This window comes from Heliangelus exortis, chromosome 7, assembly GCF_036169615.1.
Source record: "Heliangelus exortis chromosome 7, bHelExo1.hap1, whole genome shotgun sequence".
Lineage (NCBI taxonomy): Eukaryota > Metazoa > Chordata > Aves > Apodiformes > Trochilidae > Heliangelus > Heliangelus exortis.
This window is the reverse complement of record NC_092428.1, coordinates 24,652,281-24,673,627: the sequence shown is the minus strand read 5'-3', so window position 1 is coordinate 24,673,627 and position 21,347 is coordinate 24,652,281. Positions and strand designations below refer to the sequence as shown.

The 21,347-nt window shown below is 44.8% G+C and overlaps 1 protein-coding gene across 6 annotated transcripts in view; it reads left to right on the top strand.

Annotated features, from left to right (window-relative positions):
* Positions 1–17,767, top strand: part of XPNPEP1 (X-prolyl aminopeptidase 1) — a 31,352-nt gene extending 13,585 nt beyond the window's left edge. For 5 of the 6 annotated variants that reach the window (XM_071749355.1, XM_071749353.1, XM_071749357.1 and 2 more), the window contains 13 exons: positions 1,802–1,883; positions 2,821–3,031; positions 6,081–6,170; positions 7,512–7,562; positions 8,355–8,413; positions 9,077–9,154; positions 9,651–9,722; positions 11,480–11,540; positions 12,367–12,436; positions 13,653–13,826; positions 14,671–14,747; positions 15,441–15,539; positions 17,374–17,767. In XM_071749355.1, the coding sequence (XP_071605456.1) occupies positions 1,802–1,883; positions 2,821–3,031; positions 6,081–6,170; positions 7,512–7,562; positions 8,355–8,413; positions 9,077–9,154; positions 9,651–9,722; positions 11,480–11,540; positions 12,367–12,436; positions 13,653–13,826; positions 14,671–14,747; positions 15,441–15,539; positions 17,374–17,502 (1,253 nt within the window). In that variant the 3' untranslated portion in view covers positions 17,503–17,767. The remainder of the gene's footprint in view (positions 1–1,801; positions 1,884–2,820; positions 3,032–6,080; positions 6,171–7,511; positions 7,563–8,354; positions 8,414–9,076; positions 9,155–9,650; positions 9,723–11,479; positions 11,541–12,366; positions 12,437–13,652; positions 13,827–14,670; positions 14,748–15,440; positions 15,540–17,373) is intronic. The other variant, XR_011726853.1, reaches the window with a different exon arrangement.
* The last annotated feature ends 3,580 nt before the right edge of the window (positions 17,768–21,347 follow it).

Genomic DNA, 21,347 nt, shown 5'->3' with positions numbered 1-21,347 from the left:
GCTTTTAAAATGTCCAGATGCTGCCATGGGAAGATGGAGACTGCTTTCTGCTGTGGAGGCTGGGCTTTAAACTAAGCAATGCAGTGTGTGGCTTTGTATACATAAGGCAGAGGTGGGGTATGTGGCATTCCCAGCAATCTGCCACTTTGTCATGGCTTCTAAAGTCAGTCTCTGCCTCTCAAGTGTTTGGCAAATGCTGTAACTAAAGCAAGTAGGTCAGGACTCAACTTGTATTTCCAGGTCATTCCAACAGAGAGTCCCTCTAGAGGGTCCATGCTGTGTTTGGGGCCCCAGGATCACTTGGTCTCTACACCCTGGCTACCAGCCCAGTGTCTGGGAAGAGAGAATGGCCAGAAACAGCAGTGGTTCCCCCAGGACTGCTGTTAGCAGTGCTGTGGATGCTTTGTGCAGGAATCACTGGTGTGCAGTGGGAACACAGCATTGGCAGGGGCTGAGCACTGCTAATGTGTGTGTCCCACGTCTGATAGGAAAAGGGAGAAATGAAAGTGGTGTCTTCCTTGCCCCAGCACTGTCAGCATGTCTCTGGGAGAAAACAGCTTGCTGGGCTCTCCTGGATCTGGGACACTGAGCAAAGAGCTTGTTTCATGAAAGAAGTTCTTCTAAGAGTGGTGAATATGACTCTTCCCTGGGGAGGACTGTGTGAGCAGAGATTGTGTGTCTCACCTTTTCAGGCTCATCTCCAATTAAATTAATGATAAATTGGTGCCCTGAGGTGGTTTCAGATTAAATGTTTCCAGTGAAGCCAAGCTTGGTTATGAATCAAGGGTTTTAAGATGGTTAAGAGGTGCCTGGTTGGTTTCCTGTCCTAAAGAGGGGAGGGAGGCAAGTTGCCTTTAATTTTTATCTAATTCACCATTTAAACTCCAGACAAGTTTCTGGGGACAGAATGAGAGCCCCAGAGGAGGCAGTTGCTGTCTGAACAAGGAAGTTTGTACCGATGCTGTAAGGAGTTCTTTGTGGCTCCTTCCTGCTTTCAAGTGACCTACTCCTTCCCTGGGGAGAACCAAACTCTATTTTTACTTTTGTGGCAGAATTTGCACAGTTCAGTGAATGCAGTGCTGGGCTGGGATTTAGGACATGTTGGTTCTTTTCCCAGCTGTCCTGCTGACTGCCCTTATTGCCTTGAGTAACTAATTTCAGCTAATTGGATACTCTGGGGTTTTTATTTGACTCTAAAATCAGGAGTTTGGAGATGCCAAACATCTTCTTCCCTTCTTGACTTTGCCTGGAGTTGTGGAGGATGAAATATTTGTGAAAAAAATGTAAGAATGTGCAGTCTGCATCTGAGATATTGGAGGCACCCCAACTGAGAGGCCTTTTTGGGAGTTTTTTAGTCTTGCCTATTGTGTCTCCCTCTTCCCTCAAGTATCAAAACAAAGTATTGGAATGAAATGAGAACTTGTAACTTTGAAGTTTTTTGGCTGTTGAGAAGTGAGCTTTTATTGCATTGCACAGACCAGAAAGGGCAAACCCTACCTTTTTTTTATGTGTGTCCTTGTCTTTTTCGCTTTTTTTCAAGCCGGCCCTCCTTTAGAAGTTAAACCTCAATTACCTTGCCCCATGGAAGTGTTTAAATTGCAGCTCTGGTGCCATCTCCTGGCAAAAACTTAGGATTGCCAGAAAAGCAGCAGAACCTGGGACCGCTGGGTGGGATCTGGGCCCACGACCAGCACCTGTGACGACCCGTTGTTTGACTGTGTTTGCTGAGATTATTATTGGCTTTCTCTAATGTTGCAAAAGCTGAACCAGGGCTGTGATTCTTGGCGTTCTTATTTTCCAGGGCTTTTCAACCTCCGAGGCTCTGATGTTGAGTACAATCCTGTGTTTTTTGCATACGCCGTCATAGGAATGAACACAATCAGGTGCTTGTATTCCCCTCTTCTGTCCCTCATGGTGGATTTTTCTGTGGGAGAGCTGGCCTAGCAAAGCCTTTGTCTTTTCAAAATGCCTACACTTACCTTATTTCCTTTCTGAGCACTTTCCTCTTCGGTGTTAATCACTGTGCTCCCCTGATCAGGGCTGGAGAGACAGCCAAGAGTTCTGCTGTGCTCCTCAGCACCTCAGCTGACTTGCTGGGTGCTTTTGGCATGATGGCTGACCCCTCTCTCTGTCACCCTGAGGTAACATGGAGGGCCCTTGGAGCCCTGGGTGACACGTGGATAAGAGCCAGTGGTGGCCTGGATACTGGAAGACTAATGCCATTGAGGAGTCGCTTCCAAAACTGCAGGGGCTGTGTAGAAAATTTCAGGGCTGGTTTATGACAGAAGGCTTCTTTTCTGTTACTGCTCCCAAATAATGACCCTCAGCAAGTAGAAGACTTTGAGCTGGTAGCTTGATGCATCTGAGGTAAAACCTTGCTGGGTGAGTAGAGGTTGTATGTGAAGGTTGAGCTGCACTTTTCCAGTTCAGTGAAAGTGAGAACATTGTCCTACTTAGAGCAACAGTAGTTTTTCCATTTCCAGATGTTGCCCTTAAAAATTAGAGAATTGCCATCATTTGCCCCTGTTACTCTCTCCTGCTTGAAGTGCAGGGATGGGATGCAGCCATTTTGAACGTGTTGTACAAACCAGAATGGTATCAGCTCCTTTCCTCTCAGCAGGGTGGTACATCTTAATTTCAAAGCAAGGTCTAAGCTGCATAAAGGCCAGTGGTTAAAACAATATAGGACAAAGTATAGCACATAATTAACAAACTCATTTCGCCCTGAAATGTCGTGAGAATGGTTTCTCCTTCTCTCCTTTACTCCAACCACTAACAGACATGGTCTCACCCCTCTGCTGTGTCTGGTTTGTTTCTCAGGCTCTTCATTGATGGTGACAGAATGATGGACCCAGCTGTGAGGGAACACCTACAGCTCGACTCCACCCTGGAGCCTGAGTTTAGAGTCCAGGTGATGCCCTATGGATCTATCTTGTCAGAGCTGCAAGCTGTTGGTGCAGGCCTCTCACTGAAGGAGAAAGTGTGGCTCAGTGACAAAGCCAGCTATGCTCTGACTGAGGCCATTCCCAAGGTTAGTAGCTCTTGCAAGGGAAAAGACTTTTCTCCCCTCTCCTCACTGTGGTCAGGAGCAGTGTTGCTGGAGGCAGCTGGCCTCAGCTTCTCCTCTGCAAAGCCCATGCAAAATCCATGGTACAGGATGGAGCTTGTGTGGAAGGGATCCAGCCATGCTGGGATCTTGAGGGGCTGTTAATCCTGGGGTTGCTTTTGCTGGAGCTGCCCTTCTAACTCATTAAGCTGATTTACCCAAAGAATTGTAAGCTTAAGATAAGACAAATACAGGAAGAGAGGGGAGGGAGAGGGGGATCAGGGTGACCTACGGTCATTCTGCCCAGGGTTGGAACCTCAGCCTTATGTGGAGCAGCAGTAAGAACTGGAAATTTGCAGAAACTGAACCAGGGAAGTTGAGCAGGACTTTTGGGAGGGGATATTGAGCTTGATCTGCATATCTGAAGATGGTTCCCCTTACTTGTTTCAGGGCCTTGAGGATATCAGGCAATATGTGGCATCTTTTACTGAAGACAGGAAGTACAGAGTGACAGAGTTGTTGCAGCAGGGAACCTTGTGAGAACATGGATAACCTGCTGGTTGTCCATGCAGTGAATGCATCTGCTGAGAGACAGCTGTATCATCAGAATAATTTCTGTATAGCTGTATTTGCTAGACCCTTGTGCTTGAACTTGAATGTCTGGGAGTCCTGCAATCCACCTGATAGTCCAGTAGTTGTGGGAAGAGATACCTGGGGAAGGGTACAGCTGCAGCTATGGAAATGTAAGCCACTTTCCATGCATCTTGTGTTCAGCTCGTTTGCCAAAGATCAAATTCCATGAAATGCCTTCCATTTATTAGAGGTGTCTGGTACCTAACATATACTGTGAGTAAGAATGTCTGGTAGTCAAGAACCAGTAGGTATTTTCTCAGTGTTGCCTTGGAAGACCAGACCTGCTGAACAGAATCTTTTTTTCTGAACATGAGTTTTGTTGCTTTCAACATATCCTTTTAGTACAGGATGTGGCTCTCTGTGCTTTTGCACTGACTTGAGGGAAGTGTGCAGTTTGCCATGTGTTGTTTGTTGGGTTTTTTTGTTTGTTTTTTTTTTTAGGGGTTTAAAACCCAACAGGACAGGTATATGAGCAAGATAGATTTTTTTTAATTTTTTTTTTCCCCTTGTTCAGGGTTAACTCTTCTGACTCCATCAATTAATTTCTAGGTGAAAAGGGCCTCTTCATACAGAATACTGATGTTTTGCCCACTGTCTTTCTTTCAGGGTAGCAGAAAGCATAGAGTCTGTGGAGCATTCAGGATAAGTTGTTGTTCTTTTGGTGTAGAATACCCCCTGCTGTAGTTGGAGTCAATGGACTATCCCAGTTTGGGTTAGTTGCTGTAAATTATTTATGCAGAGCATCCATATGGAGAAGTACAGCAAGTCTGGCCTGGATTAAGGAATGTAATGAGTTGTAGAGACATTATTTACCCTGATACTTTTGGAAGTTGTGGCTGCTACTGACTCACTACAGTACTACATATTCTCTGTAGGCAATGGGAGAGTCCCTGCCTCAAGGAGCTCTGTGCAATGGAAAGCAGGAGAGGGAGGACATAAATATCTTAATTAAAAACCACTTAGAGAGTCACTGAAAGAGCCAAAGGTTTCCTATTTCCTCATGCTGTGTGTTTTTCTCCAGCTCTACACCATTTTACACCAGTTGAGCATCTGGCCTGGAGTGCTTTGAAGAACTCCAGTGCTGGAAGTCCATCTACTGTCTCTCTCCATCAAAGCCAAATATTGACACTGGCAAAAATCCAGTGCATTATTAAACACAGATCTGCAAACCCTTTATAGATTTGCCTAAAGCTGCATGTAAATATGCTTTTCACAGAAGATTAACAGAGCCTACCAGTATCTGTAAAAGGAAAGCTGATCCAAGAATCTGACCCTTGAGAAGTTTTGTCCTGACTTTGATAAAAGGGCTTCCCAGGCTTTCTTGAAGCTTCTTCAGTACTTTAGTTTCTGCATAATGTAGTTGCTATTTTTAAGAGCTTGGAAGCTGTAAGCCTGTGGTTTTGTGTGAAACTGTTCTTTGCTGAGGGTCTAGCAGGCCTTTCCCATGAATCTGAGTGGTGTTTATTTGTATGGGGGTGCACTGAGAACAGGAGAGCAGCATAATGCTTGGGCTGGGCTTGTGTAGGTGCTCATCCTACAGAAGCAAAAGACTTCATTTTTATTCCTTGTTCTGATGCTGTGTGATGAGGTTTGGGCAAATCTCCTCAGTTGGTGAATTTGTAAAGACATGCTCAGACCCAGCCAAGCATTGCTGCTGATCTAAGGACAGATGATATTTGAGGCTAGTGCAGAGTGGTAAGGGATCAGTTACAAGTTCTTAATGTAGAGCCACCCCATCCAGGCACAAGAGAGCCTTGGCTCAAACTGCTGATGGAAGCTCCTTCCAGAAGTGGACAGTGTATAAAGCTCAGCTTTTCAATTACTTTTCATGTCTCTTGAACCCATGATGTGTTTGTCAGAGCAGCTGATCATTAGAAGTGGTGATGGTCAGTGCTTGAGGGGTCAGAGCATTGAGGGGCCCTCCAGGTTCAGCTCCAATGTTTGGTACCTGGGCTGGGTACCAAACCTTTGCTCCCTGCTACTCCAGGGTGACAGGTAACAAGGGTCTGTTTGCAGAGCTTAAGTTCCACCTGGGTCCCTGGGATTGGTTTTCCTCATTGCATGTTTCTGGGCCTTTAGTGTATGTCAGCAGCAGGAAAACCATGGCTGAGACATTGATATATATGGTATTTAGGGTATCCAAATCTTCACCTGGCTTCATGACAAGGTGTTGACCCTCTAGGTCCTTGCATTTCCCTGTGTCTGCTCCTCCTTCAGCCAAGGGCTGTTTCTCCTCTGTCTTCCCCAAGGCACTTAGCTGGCTATTGGACAACCAGTGTCTCATAGCCCTGAAGGTTGAGAGGGGCTGCCAAAGTACAAATCGTGGCCAGGCTGAGTCATTAAACCTGTGGGATTATTTAGTCTGACTAATCCCCAAGTAATCCTTGTCCTCCTGCTGCAGGCTTACCGATACCTCACCCCATACACCCCCATCTGCATTGCAAAAGCTGTGAAGAACACATCAGAAACAGAAGGCATGAGAAGAGCACATGTAAGTGAAGCCTTGAGAACCTCCTGGCACCTGGCAAGAGGTTTGCTTTACATTTGGGGAAAGAGATTACATTTTCCTTTCCATTTTCGTGTTTTACTTTAAAAAAATAATAAGAATTTGGGTGGCAGGATAACAATGGTTCTCTTTCAAGCATCTACTGCTGTTGAAGCAGTTTTTTTGCTTGTTTAGCACTCTCTTGCAGTGAAGAGCAACATTTGTAATAGTGTGAGGAACCAACCTTGCTCTGCTGGAAGACCATGCAGGCCTGAGAAGTGTTGTTTAGAGTAGGGGCCCTCAAAGGGATCTTTCCTCCCCTTTGCTACTTCTGTTGTCTTTCTCAGTGGTGTCTTCAAATTGTTATCACTTGAATAAACACAGCCTAAAGAACACAGAAATTCTTTGACACATGGTGCAAGAGGCAGGCCAAGATGTTCAGAAACAGCCAGTGTCCTCAGAGCACTCTGTTTTTGTGTCATAGTCTTGACACTTTGGAAATGAGGCTGATTTCCCAGGAAGCTTTGTATTTTTAAGCAAAAAAGCTGCCTGTGAAACAGGTTCATAGTGGGGCTGATGTTTTTTTTTTTTCTTGTTTATTCTTAATTTTCAAGCAGCAATTTTCACACTAGGAGAAATGTGTCAGTTAGAGCAGGGCTGGCAATTCTTGGCATGTCCCATATTTTCTGACAGTTTCTTGGGATTTGCTACTTTCCATTTCAGTGCTTTTCTTTCCCTGTTAGTTAAGGGGAAATAAAAATATTTATATTTTTGTAGAAGAGCAGAAACACTTTGTCACCTGCCACCTGAGGACAAAATTGTGCTTTTCTCTTGTACATTTGTTTCCTGCTTCTTGCCCCTGCTTGCTGCAAGCATGTAGGAAAAAAGAAAGAAAAATTGAGATCATGAGGCAAGAGAGAAGCCAGAAGCTGTGTGACAGAAACTGTGTGTGCTGCCCTTGTGCCCAAAGGGCATGTTCCTCTGTCTCAGTGCCAGATGTGTCGTGTGGTTACCTGCCATGACCTGAAATGCAAGATCTTGTGTGCTGAAGCAAAAGAGACTTGAAAGTCATATGTAGGGTAAAGCCTGTGTTTACTGAGTTCTTGGTGATTCTTCACACTAAGATACTTCCCAGCAGTAAGCTCTTATTAATATTTATTTAATTGTCCAGATACATTTCTGGTGCTTATATTAATTATAGAATGCATAACCTGGAAAGATCTCTTAAATAATCTTGGTGTTTCTGTAACTTGGAGGTTGAATTTTTTTACATAAAAAACTTTATGCCAAGGCTTTATAAATCTTTTTTCTTCTCAATTCCCTTTTCTTGTTCCTATTTTAACACAGATTAAAGATGCTGTTGCCCTGTGTGAGCTCTTTAACTGGCTAGAGAAAGAGGTAATGTATCAATTTTTTTTAACTTGGAGATTTTATTCCTGTGTAAAAATCTTCATTAGCATAAACTTTTTATAGGCTTTATAGTGTCTAAGCTAAAAGTGGGGAAACAATTGAATTTTTGTTTTTTTTCTTGAGGGGGGATTTCAATCATGCTTCTATGCAAGGCAGAATGATTTTTTTTTTTAAACATACTCCCTTGCATTTTTTCATAGACCAAAGCCAGAGCAGATGAATAGGCTTAATACAGTGTTAATACTGTCTTGTGGAGGTTTGATAGTATAAATCATTAAATTATATTATTATTTTTGTGAAATGTTTTGGAATTATTCTCATGTTAATTAGTGTTGTCTTGAAATATGGGCATGGTGTTTATGAATGGAGGGGTGCAGTCGTGCCTGTGTGCAGTGAAAATGGGACAAAGAGAAATTACTTATGTTTGCTCTGGGTTAGAAATGCACAGTGCCAGGTGTTACACAGCAGCTTACTAAGCTGTGCTCCTTCTGTTCTACTTCATGTCTGAGTCCATTGGGTTTACCTGTGGAGATGGCTTGATGACTTCCAGAAGGTGCTTTTTTACATGTCTGAGTACCTCCAGAAGTCTGCCTCAGGGGTTATGAGACCCAGATCTTCCTCCCTTTTGCCTGTTGTCCAGTCCTGGGGAGGTTGTGTCACAGGTTTTAATTTATCACATGCCTAAGGTTTCCTAATGCACAGGTGAGGCCCAGTGCTTAAGCATACAGCATCTTCTTTGCTTGGTGGTGAACTAATCCAACCTGCATCTCTGTCCACCAGGTTTCAAAGGGAACAGTGACAGAAATAATTGCTGCAGACAAAGCAGAGGAGTTTCGCAGGTAGAAAGTAAATCCCCCGTGAGAATGTTTTCTGGGTGCCATTTTTATACTTTATTTTATATTATTCTTTGAAAATCAAACTCAGCTGAAGATATATTTTGAAGGATTTCTTTGAACACTTGAAAGAGTTGGAGAAGAGTGGGGTCTCTTGAGAGACACCAGTCTGAGCCCACTGGATGCTATCTGCTTTCCTTCTGAGATAGCAATGAAGAGTGCCATGGGTTAGGACTCTTAAATATGACACAGTTGCTTTCTTACCACAGAGGAGCTGATGTAAGAGTTAGAATTCCTCCTCTCCTGATGGAGAACAAGCACCATTTGTACTGAGAGATGCTCCCATGTGTACATCAACAGGAACTCTAAAAGTGCCTTTGAGTAAATAAGTAACAAGAAACTGTTCAGGGCGTCTCTTCCCTGGGTGGTCTGGAAGGTGAATTTTCTGCTTGTAAGGAGAGAGTGGAGATGGAAAGCAGGTTTCCACATGGTTGGGGAGGATAGGTCTTCCCTCTGTACAGTTCTCCTACCTGAGTGTGCTGGCCCAGATGGCTTTCAAGGCTAAGGGGAAGGCTGAGGTCATGTCAAATTAAGGACAGAGCCCTTGTGCCCCAGGTGTCTGGTGTGCTTCTCTTGTCCTGCTGTACTGATTGCAATCTTTTCTTTCAGCCAACAGAAAGACTTTGTTGAATTGAGCTTTGCTACCATATCAAGCACAGGTCCAAATGGAGCCATCATTCACTACAAGTAAGAGAAACACAGCTTCTCCTTTCATCCTGCAGCAAACATGTTTGGAATGAGCTGTCTTGCTGCTTTGTGGAGTCACAGCAGAGTACTCCAGGGAGATGTAGTCACTGTTGATTGCCATCCTGCTTTATTCCACCACAGCTTCCATGCTTATTAAATAAAGATTTCCCTGTTGGTGGCATGCAGGTACTATGTTGCTGATTTGCTCAGAGGCCATAGAAAAGAGCTCTTTGGGGGGTAGAAGTCTGGGAAAGATGAGTATGAAGTGCAGACTGTTCTGAAATAGGCCCAGGAGCAGATGTTGAGGGTTCTGCTGTAAGCAACAAAGCTATTCTGTGTACTGTAGACAAATACACTCCTCAGTATGATGGGATTTCCATCTCTGCTGCAAGAAATCAGAGCTGACACATCCAGCCTTCCACTTAATGTATTTTCTGGGCTGCAGATGTGGGCTGGAGATTGTAACACTGTAGAAAAATTGTGTTTACCTGAACAGGCCAGTTCCTGAAACCAACAGAACACTGTCTGTGAACGAGATCTACCTCCTGGACTCTGGAGCACAGTACAAGTGAGTGGGATGAATGGTTCTGAACTGCTACATTTCTATTCCTAGTGAACACCTGCAGGGTCAGCTCTCAGCTGCTGGGGCAGGCATGGCAAAGTGTAGTTTTGAGTGCAGAGCCATTTCACAGAGGACACTATTCCCCTGGGAGGGAGTTGGTAGGATTCTGAATATAGCCAAGTGTGTCAGTCAGAGCGACAGATCTGTGCCAGGAGGCCCTGAACTAGGCTCAGGACAGCAAGCTAGGATTGCTGACAAGCCTTGCTTGAGGGTAAAGGGTAAGATCTAAAATGCAGTTCTCATCAGAGTCCCATTAGCAGTGTGGTGGTAGCTGTGCTCTATGGTTCATGTTTCTGCCTGTTGCAACTCTGCTCACCTGGTTCATTGGAGTTAGAGCTGCAGGGAACAGGGGCAGGGGCCTGGCTGCCCTGGTTTAACCTTGAGCTGCACAGCTGAGTGAGGCACTGTGCTGCTGGGATGTGGGCAGATTTATTGATGTTGAGATCACAAGGTGGGGCAAGGGAGCAGAACAGCACTGCCCTGTGCTCTTCTCTGCCCTTCCAAGAGGGAGTTTGCAAGTTTTCTCATCCCAGCAGCCACTTGGTTCTCAGGTGTGGTTTTGGGAAGATGTCATGTCTGTTGACTTACTCAGTGCTGTTTTGACAGTGCCATTCAGTGGCCTCAATCTCTGCAGCTGTTTAATGGGAAACTCTGGCCCCATGTAAAATGAAGGAAGTGATGTTTTTAGCCAGTGTAAACAGCTGAGAAGTGTCTTGTTCAGAAAGGCACAAGACAGACCAGGCTGCTCCTTTGAGATGAGCTTTGTCTTTCAAGCTCAGCCTTTTTGTTGTGTAAGTCAGGAAGAGCCTTGGAAAAGAGCCATTCAGACATCCTTTGATAAGATTTTTACAAGGTGATCTTTTTTCCCCTCCCCTCTGATGGTCTAATTAACGACTTCCTTAGTGCCACCATGAAAAGCAGCCCTTTGAATACAATGTAAACGACATCAGTGGCACTTACCAGAGCATTGTGACAGGGATGTGCTTCTTGTTCCTGCTGAGAAGTTAAACCCTCCCTTCTTTGTGACAATGTCCTGTGTGTGCTGTGTCCTGTGTGCACACAGTGTGTGCAGTGTTTCAAAGGGAACTCGTTATTTCAAGAGCCTCTGGTTTTGACAGCAGGCTCAAAATGGTATTTGTAGAAAGCCAGTTTCTGAAATCACAGAGTGACCCCTATCCAGTTGCTGGATAAGTTGTAGAGATCTTAGCACAAAACATTCTGAGGATGAAAGGGATACTATACCCCTTTGCACCTCCCTTGCCTGAGCTGCTTGCTGCCATTTCTGCAGAAGTATATATTGTTAAGCTAATAAAAATTCATCTTCTGTACAAATTGTCTGAATTTGGCTTCCTCTGATCTGTTCTCAATGGGCAAGTACCAGTTGCTAAACCTCAAATTAGCATCATTTTTGTGAGCAGTTTAGATTCTAATTTGCAAGGAGCTTTGGGATGCTTATGGATGAAAGATAACAATTTGAATTGTAAATCATTATTGCTACATCTGGGACATGTGTATTCAGGGATTTTCCAGATTTGGAACTGTTCCATCATCAGTCCTGTATAGCACAGCTTATCCTGTGCTATACCCAGTTACAAGTTTGGATAGTTTGCTGCAGCATGACTGTGCTTTCTGTGCATTCTCACTTTCATCTTTCTTTTTCCTCCTGTCCATTTCCTTCCTGCATCTTTGTTTGCCTCTGGAAGAGATGGTACAACAGATGTGACCAGGACAATGCATTTTGGCACACCATCAGCCTATGAAAAGGTAAGTTGGCATCTCAGTGTGGTTTGAGATCTGACCCTTATTATTAGAGGTACTTAAACTGGTAATGTGCCCTATTCCTATAGTCAAAGTGCTCTATCAAGATTAATTTACTGAATAATATGTGACAGCATTTTGATACAGACTGAAAAGGAGGCTGTCATGCTTCAGACTTTCAAAATATAAACTTAAGTGATTCAGAGAATGGCACCTTTCCATCTTAACGTGTGCTCCTCTCATCTGCACAGTGACATGTCTTCTCTGAGAAAGAATAAAATCAGCAGGCTGGGGATAAACATTTCTGTCTTGTCCCAGCATGGGAGTTAAGGTGGTTTAATTTAGTGCAAAGCTCAGTGTGGAGTGAAAGGCTGCAGCTGTGGTTTGTGTCTGGTGTTCCATATAAAAAACTCAGACCTATCCAAGAAGGTCTGTGTTGGAAATTCAGCAATGTAATTCTGTTTATTTTAAATGGCTTCTTTAATTAAAACTGATTTAATCATTATACTTCACTCAGTGATGCTGTAGGGTATGCTCAGGAAATAAAACTACAGCCAAAGAAAATCAGTCATGTAGGTCAGGTGAATCTTGCTGCTAAACCTGAAGTTTGTTTTTGTGACACATTCTCCATAATTAGTGGAGAAAGATGTTCAGAATAATTTAAACTCTTTCTGCTCTTGCTTTGTTTTGGCATTGCCAGCCACAGGAGAGCATAAACAAGTGTTTCCAGATCCTCTGCAGTGTGCTACAAGATGCAGTCTTTCTTTCCATTCTTGGGGAAGACAAATTTTTCCCTCTCCCTGTTTACTGACAGCAGACATTTCTTTGACAGGAATGCTTCACCTATGTCCTGAAGGGACATATAGCTGTGAGTGCAGCCATCTTCCCAAATGGAACCAAAGGTAGGTTGGTGAGTTGGAGTGTTTTGAGCAGCTGTGACCTCCAAAGAACCATTAAGTGGTCTGAGGGCAACACTATGGTTGACAGGTCCAGCTGTGTTTGGCAGATGTTGATGTAACTGTTTGTGTCTGTTTTTATCACAACATTTTGGATTCTGGATTACTGGTGCTGTCTCTGTTGGGATCAACCAGTGCTGAAAACTCTACTGGGGGGAAGTGTGAAGGGTGTTCAAAGGGAACTCTTAATACAACTCCGGTCTTTCTGTGCTTGGAAATTATCTTTATGCTTTAGTCATAGTCCTGTCAAAGCAAGAGGTCATTTTGCAGCTTCAAATGGTCTGGCTAATTGTCTTCCAGTTAATCTGAGATCTCCTTTTTCAGTGAACAGCATGGGCAAAATAACACAGGAGCTGGTTTGGTTTTGTGCATAAGCAGCTGTGACATATATTCACCACTGGTGATTTTGTTGCAGAGCTGTTTGTTCCCTGGTCAGAGAGCTTACAGTAAGGTGCCTTGTTTTTAGAGTTTTCTCCAGTTTGTATTCTTGGGTAGGTGGGGAAAAAGCAGCTGAATAGTGGTAAGAGAAACTCCAGCTGAAACTGGAAGGTGTCTGACCTTGGACATGTGGGCTTGGTGTTCACATGCAGGCAACAGAAATTCTCTGCATTCTGCTTGAATCAGGCTGAAATGAGTGGCCATCCAGGCAAGAAGTCTGGCTGATCAGTTCACCAAATACAACTGGCAGTTCTGCTTTGAGTTCACTTACTGCAGCTACCTTTAAGAAAGGTATTGAATTCCCTGTGGGACGTTTAACCACTAGATTCTTTCCTGAAGACCCCAGTGGAACAAGCAGCAGCAGCACAATATTGCTGTTACAAACCATCTTCTGAACAGCTGCTTAAAAAGAGAGAGAGAGAGAGAGAGAGAGGCACACACTCTGTTTGTGAAGAACCTGAGTGTCAGACTTGCCAAATCTGCCCCATTACTTGCACCAATTGAATGCTTGCTTTCTTTGGTTGTTGATGGGTTTTTTGAGGAGTTTTTTTGAGTTTTTGATGGGTTTTTTGAGGCATCTTTTTTTGGGTTTGGTTTGGTTTTTTTGGGGTTGTTTTGGGTTTTTTTTTTTTGTGTGTGTGTGTTTATCTTCCAGGTTTGAGCCTTCAGTGTCAGCATATCTGAGGGAGCCTGATGATTGAATTCTCTCTCCCTTGGCCTGCAGGTCACCTTCTAGATTCCTTTGCCCGCTCTGCCTTGTGGGACTGTGGTTTGGATTACCTGCATGGGACAGGACATGGAGTTGGCTCTTTCCTAAATGTCCACGAGGGACCCTGTGGCATTAGCTACAAAACCTTTGCAGATGAGCCCTTGGAGGCTGGCATGATCGTCTCTGATGGTATTAAGGACTTGTGATTCACTCTGGTTACTGGGGGAGAGACCAAGCTCTTTTTAGGTGCTGAGGGAAGAACTTTGACAGTGGTGTAAAAGAAAGGTGGGATCATAAACTCTACTCCTGCCTTCTCAGTTTGTTATTTTGTCATTTAAGCTCACTAGGTAAAGACTCTCTGATGCTGGCTCTTTCACCTTCCCTAAAGCATCTTTGGAGTTGGGTGCTGCAGTCCTGCTCCCTGCTCCCTACAGTGCAGAGTTCAGCAGAGCTGTGCTGCTTCCTATTCTGCAGTGGAGGAACTGGCCAAAGTACAAGGTGGACACCAGGCTCTCAGGAGCTAATTCTGGGTTATTTGAGGCAGCTGTTAAATCTATACATGCCCTATTCTTTACAGGAAGAATTCTTTACAGGCAGTAAATTAACTGCCTGCTGGGGCTTGCTGAGAGTTGTACATTCCTTCTGGGCTACAAAGTTCTCTCGGGCAGTCAGAGGAGCACTCTCTAAAATAAGTGTTCTGGAGAAGGGGTTACCCTCCTGCCTTTCATAAAGACATTAATGTTTTCAGAGTTTCTGATATTTGGAACACACATACTCTGTGCTTTCTCTGGGCTTAGAAGGAGATTCTGAGCTCATGGGCTATCTGGTTTCTCCTCTCTTTGAGAACTATTGCTGTCACCTTGCTTAGAGCTTCTGTACAGATTAAGTAGTCAGAAATTTGTGGATCCTCTGTGGATACCTGGTACCAAGATTGCTTAATGGCTGCAGTTAACAGAGGGGAAGTTTGCCCAAAGGGTACAAGTATTTGCACATGCACCCCTGTGCTCTGGTTAATTACTGTCTGTTTCTGCAGAGCCTGGGTATTATGAAGATGGGTCCTTTGGGATCAGAATAGAAAATGTTGTCCTCGTGATCCCTGCTGAAACCAAGGTGAATGACCTGCTCAAGATGCTCTTTTCTCCATGACTCACTGGTTATAAAACTTAAAGTACTGGAAATTGAGGTGGAACCATACTGCAGACATGAGTCCTACTCAAGACTCCTGGTTTCCAAAACCCTGGTTCTAAGTCTCCCTTGCTAATGAGGTTGTAGAAGACAGTTCTGCTTCTGCAGGGTTTTCATTGGTTGAAATCCATATGTGAGAGTTTTAAAATGTTTTCTGTCTGGAAGTCAAAGACCAGAAGGGTCTTTATTCCGCCTGTTGGAGTTGCTGCTGTAGGAGTTGGCTGATGTTCTCAAGTTGGGATTTTCTTCTCTGATAAAGTCCTCAGTGGCAATAGAAACCAAACTACAGACAGATTTTTTTTTATTGCAATTGCCAGTCTGGCTGGGTTATGCTTTTACAAGTGCTGACTTGAAGATGACCATTTAGTCATCAAGCTAAGGCCTGTATAATTGTGACTGGGGACACAGCCTTTCAAAAATGACCACTGAAATATATAACTAAGGATTAAATTGAGATTCTTTGCTTGGGCTATAAGAAAAATGTTACTGCAAGTTGCTGATCTCTCATTCGAATGTTACATGTGTTGTTCAGCAGTGATGATGTGAACCAAAGAGTAAATACGATCTGGCTAGAGCTGTTTCTAAACCTTTACAACCCTGTTTGTCTTTCCACTGCAGTACAATTTCAAAAACAGAGGCAGCCTGACTTTTGAACCCTTAACCCTGGTCCCAATCCAGACGAAAATGATTGATGTTAATTTGCTGACACAAAAAGAGGTAAGTGAAACAGTAGGTTTGCATTGCTTTCTTTCTGCTAGAACCAGCTTGTTGTGTTCTGTTTACCAGAACCACCAGCCACCCTTCCACTTCCTAGATGCAGAGAGCAATTCTGAACAATCTGACCTGATCCAGCTTTGAGTGGGAGTGTGAACTAGATGAGCTTCCCTTCCAATCAGAAGGGAAGGGCCACTAGAAGCCCTTCCAATTGTGCTATGATCAAGGCAGCAAGAACACCTCTAATAGTGTTTTGGTAGTTCCCTTGATAGGATATTTGCTACTACAACCTCTTCTCTTTTCCTCTTTTCTTACCTTAATTTGCTTGTCAGACTATCACTGACACTAGTGGCTGCCATGTGATAGTGTCTGTATCTACTTGTGACCAGTCCCATTCAGCCACACCACATTTCTGCAGTACATGTGGATTCTGAGCAGACATCAGTGATACTTACTCAGCAACATTTATTTTCTGAATACCTTCATACACTAAACTTTGTTTAGGTCTCCCACTACCTTTGCTTGGTGTGTTTCATCCTGTTTTTCTCCCGTACTCTGCAGTTTGTCTCAACCCATCCTCCTTTTCTGAATAATAATCCTGTTTGCATTTCCTCTTTCTGAAGAGTCTGAAAGGGTACCAAGACCTGCTGTAAGGTTACATCTTCAGATCAATAGGGCAGCTTATCAGGGTGGCATTGTTCTGTTAAAAATGTGCAAAGCTATTTACTGGACTGTGCCAAGGCAGTGATCCTGGCTTGCTAGAGGCAGTGATTTGCAGAGCCTTTGGATACTGGTGAGCTGAACTGAACCTTGGCTCCCCTGGAAACCTGGACTGCATTGCTTCAGTTCTACCCTCATCAAATTTCCAAGTCACTTCCATGTGTCAGAGCTCAGGATCCCATCCCAGCCTAACAGCTCAATCCCAGAGAGTCCGACAGCCTACAAATAAACACCTTTGGCTGTACATAGTGTGTAAGGACACCGAGTGTTCTGTGTTCATAGAATCATAGAATCCTAGGGGTTGGAAGGGACCTCGAAAGATCATCTAGTCCAACCCCCCCTGCCAGAGCAGGGCCCCCTAGAGTACATCCCCTAGGAACGTGTCCAGGCGGGTTTTGAATGTCTCCAGTGAAGGAGACTCCACAACCCCCCTGGGCAGCCTGTTCCAGGGCTCCGTCACCCTTACAGTAAAAAAATTTCTTCTGATATTCAACTTGAACCTCCTATGCTCCAATTTACACCCATTACCCCTTGTCCTATCACTGGTCACCACTGAGAAAAGCCTAACTCCATCTCCCTGACACTCACCCCTTACATATTTGAAAACATTGATGAGGTCACCTCTCAGTCTCCTTTTCTCCAAACTAAAGAGACCCAGCTCCCTCAGCCTTTCCTCATAAGGGAGATGTTTCACTCCCTTAATCATCTTAGTAGCTCTGCGCTGGACTCTTTCAAGCACTTCCCTGTCCTTCTTGAACTGAGGGGCCCAGAACTGGACACAATACTCCAGGTGCGGCCTCACCAATGCAGAATAGAGGGGGAGGAGAACCTCTCTTGACCTACTAACCACACCCTTTCTAATGCACCCCAGGATGCCATTGGCCTTCTTGGCCACAAGGGCACATTGCTGGCTCATGGTCATCTTCTTGTCTACCAGGACCCCCAGGTCTCTTTCACCTACACTGCTCTCCAGCAGGTCAGCCCCCAACCTATACTGGGACATCGTGTTGTTCTTCCCCAAATGCAAAACTCTACACTTCCCCTTGTTGAATTTCATCATGAAATGATGTTGTTTCCTGTGTTGATACTGAATGTCATTCCCTCTCCCTTTCACCAGTGTAACTGGGTGAACGACTACCACCAGAAGTGCAGGGAAGTGGTGGGAGCAGAACTGGAGCGGCAAGGCCGGCACGAAGCTCTGCGGTGGCTCCTCCGGGAGACAGAGCCTCTCCTCAGGGCTCAGTAGCACCACAGCTGTCTCCAGGCTCTGGAACATCAGAACTGCTCAGTGTCACAGTCATCTGTTTTCTTGGCCCTTGATGCCACTCGGGGGATGTTCTTCAGTAAATCTTTGGAAAGCAGGAGGGGATTTTAGGTAGTGTTGCTCTCCCCCCCAGCGTGTGGGGGTAAGGAAGGTTACTGTGTGAACAAATTCTTTTTTCTTTTTTTGGGGGGGAGGGGTTGAGAATAGGAAGCAAATAAAACAAATCAGCATGTTGCCTTTGAAACAAGGGTCTTATTGAAATAATGGTTCTAAGAGGCAATATTGGCATATTTTATACTTCCTGGTTTTTCACTGTGAAAACTCAGTATTTTTGCATATGTGGGTTCCAGTTGCTAATATGCTACCAACACAGCAGGACTGATTACTGAATAAAGATTCCAACCCGTGCCTTGCTCGGTCTGCTTTCACTTGCAGTCAGAGATATGCTGGGTCTGACAGCCTGAAGGAAGGGCAAGAACCAGAGAATTCCACCTTTATGTGAGCATCCAGCTTGGAGAGTGAAGCAGCATGTATAGGGCTGCCCTGTGCTAGGCACTGGGCAGATGTAAGGGAGAGGCCTGACATGAGCTGTCAGTTCTGCCTCTGCTTTGTGGCTGCTGGTGGAAGGGATGTGGTGACACTCAGCAGAGGTTTGTGTCAGCAGGGCACCCAGGCCAGCACTTCTGTCTATTGTGAGGACTTGTGAGGACTTGTATAACCCTTGGCTGTGCAGGATGCGTGGGCAGTATCGTGGAGTTACAGCTCTTCCTGGACACAAAGGAGTTATTAAAAAAGAAATAAAAGAAATGCATACAGTGGACAAAAGAAAGCCTGGGAGCAACTGGGGTTCCAAATCGGCCTGGCCTGAGCCACCGGCAGCCGTGCTGGGGGTTGCCAGGCAGTGCACAAAGACATCTGGTGGGTAAGTGAGCTCCTGCAAGTCCAACACAGGCAGGAGAGCTTCCCAGCCCCCAGGGGAACTTCTCTGCCACCTTCTGACAGTCACTGTGTGCAGGGGCATCTCAGCATTGCCCATAATGTTACCTGATGGGGTAAGAATAAGTTTACTAAAACCGAGCAGCCTTTCTTCACATGTACACTGAAAGTGTTTGATCAAACTCAGATTTGTTGCAGACCTGAAAAGAGCTCTCGAGTAATAGCAACTCAAAATCCTGATATTTTTAAAGAAACATTCTGTGCAAATGGAAATGTTTGTAGAGATAATTTTCTACACCTCCCCCAAGGAATTCTGAGAGGGAAATATTAATCTCTGTTAAATGGAATTAGAGTTTCCTGCTAGACTTCTGGAAATGGGAAGCAGCATTGTAGCTGAACAGAGAAAGGACTGGGAAGAGGAATGAAGTTTGCCTGGCTTTCTAGCTGAAGGTTTTAAAACAAAAGTGCAATCAATGCTTTGAAATGCCATTTTCATGCCCCAGCCTCCTCTGGCAGGTGTATTTATTTAAACATGGCTTCCCACCACCTCCCTGGGGCATTAGCTTCTGCTTCAGCTGCCTGTAAAACCCAGCTCACACCTCAACCAGTCCAGTGTGTCCCATGAGTATCTGCTGTCAGCTGGAGTTGATCATGGAAAACATTCCTGCTTTCCATGGAGGCACCAACTGTGCTGCAGGACAAAAAAGAGAGTAAGGAACGGTGGAACAGGTTGTGCCGTGGCAAAGTGGGTCTTTCCCAGGAAAATTGATGTGTGTGCAGTGAGACTGAATGATGAGGAGTTGTCAGCTGAATGTCACAGCCTCACCTGGCCAGGTGGGGACATGTGAGGCTGGCAGGCAGCTGCTCCCTAGGGTGATGGTGGAAGTTCAAGCAGATCTCTGCTGGTCAGTGCAGACCCATGGGAGGGCTGCACTGCTGACCATGGATGTTCTCAAGAACAGCATCCCAGATGTCCTGGCAATGACCCAGCCTGGGTAGGTCTCTCCTCAACCTTAAGGGCAAGTGTTTCTCATGGGAAGGCAGAAGAGGAGGATTTATACAAAAGAGTGAAATGCAAAAGCCAGGGAAGCTTCTGTCCTCTTGATCAGAAGCTGCAGTGATTAATTCAGGGGGCACAGAAAGCAAGTTCCTAGGTTTGAATGGCCTTATTAGAGCTTTTCCTCACCTTGATTCCTTCTTTATGGTCAGATGGCATCCTGGGGCCATTTGCTTCCAGATGCCAGAAATTCATGGCTCCTTCCATCCCAAAGTCTCCCCTCCAGTGCACAGACAGAGATGGGGCAATCCAGACTTGTCTTTCTCCTCCAGGCAAGGCTCACAGAGCCTCAGCAGGTACCTCCTGCCTTTCCCTCCCCAGCTCATCTCCCCTGTGCCACCCCAGCCCTGTGGACTTTTTATTGCCATGGCACATTGGTCACAGCTCTGAGACTTTTAGCCCTTTCTTGGATTTTGGCACTTGGGCAGAGGGAGATGAGGGGTTTCCTGGGGGGGGGTGGCTCTGGCTGACACCCATTCCTAACTCTAAGGCATTTGCCTCTCTCCCTGTTCACTCCTGGCAAACACAACTACATTTTATAGCCTTTCCTGCCTGCGCTTCAGTGTTCCAATGGAAATCAAACTCCTGGCTTCTTTTTTTTTTTTTTCCTTTTTCTTTTTTTCTTCCAGATTTTGATTTATTCTGTCAGTGCCTGCTTTCCCTGGGTGGTCTCTACTTTCCCTTCTCCCAGTGGAAGCAAAAAAACTAAGGAAGAGAGGAGCAAAGAAAAATTAAATGGAAAACAAATTCCTGTTGGGTTTGGGATTTATTTTCATATAAGTGCCATTCACAGAAATAACTATAAAATTATGCTGCTTAGGTGAAAATGTAATTTTATTTGATATTTTAAAAATTTATTTTCTTTCCACAGAGGCATTTTTTGTTGGTGTTGTGGGAAGGAAGGGCCATTTTCAGTAACAACATGCTTAATGCTCTCTTTTAAAGCCATTCAGTTTTTTAGTATTTTTAACCCAGTGGATGTCTCACAGTTTTAGAGGATGCTGCAAAACACATTTCTGCTCCTTATGCAGCCTCTCTTACAGGGGTGCTTGCTGGGGTAAGCTCACCCAGTCCTATCACCTTTTCCAGTCCAGGAACTTGGCAGGTAATTGTACCTTACCACCACTTGATCCTATTTCTACCCCTGGGACAGGAATTCAGCAATGAAAACCATACTCCAAGTCCCTGTGGCCACCCTGATTGATGTCACCAGAGTGTTTCCCTCACTGCCCCCTGCCCACGTTTGTGCTAGAAATCTCCAGCTCTGCTATTACTGTGTTTGGGGGCTCTGAAATCCCTTATACTTTGGAATAAAAATGTTAGAGCAGGAGCCAGGCCCTATTTTTCAGTGAGGAAAATCCACGTTGTCCTTCCTGTTCACTCACGAATCATGACGTGTGCATTGGCCCCGTGCCTGCTGGGGTACAAGGCTTTTGAGGCAAATAGAGCATTTCTCCTTGAGAAGGGTTTGTGTTCATTCATCACCAGCAACAAATGCTCCTGCCCTCCATAAGCCAGGTGACTGCTTGGCTTCTCCACAATCACTCCTCCTTCCTCAGTCTCTGGGTGTTACCTTAAGTGTGCTTGGCAGCAGTAAAATCCAGCTGTTTTTTCAACTTAACTGGCTCATAACTCACCTGTAGTGGAAACCCCACTATTGTTCTCTTGACTGCTAAGCCCACCACTTTTTACTGCAGCTATTGGAGCAAGTTTTGATTTACCCCAGCCCAGCCTTAGAAAGAAAACTTCTGAGAACCTCATTGCTGTGTGTGGACCTTCTCAGCAAACCCATCAAACTTACCTGATCAGATTCAGGTTGTGCACAATGAATTAG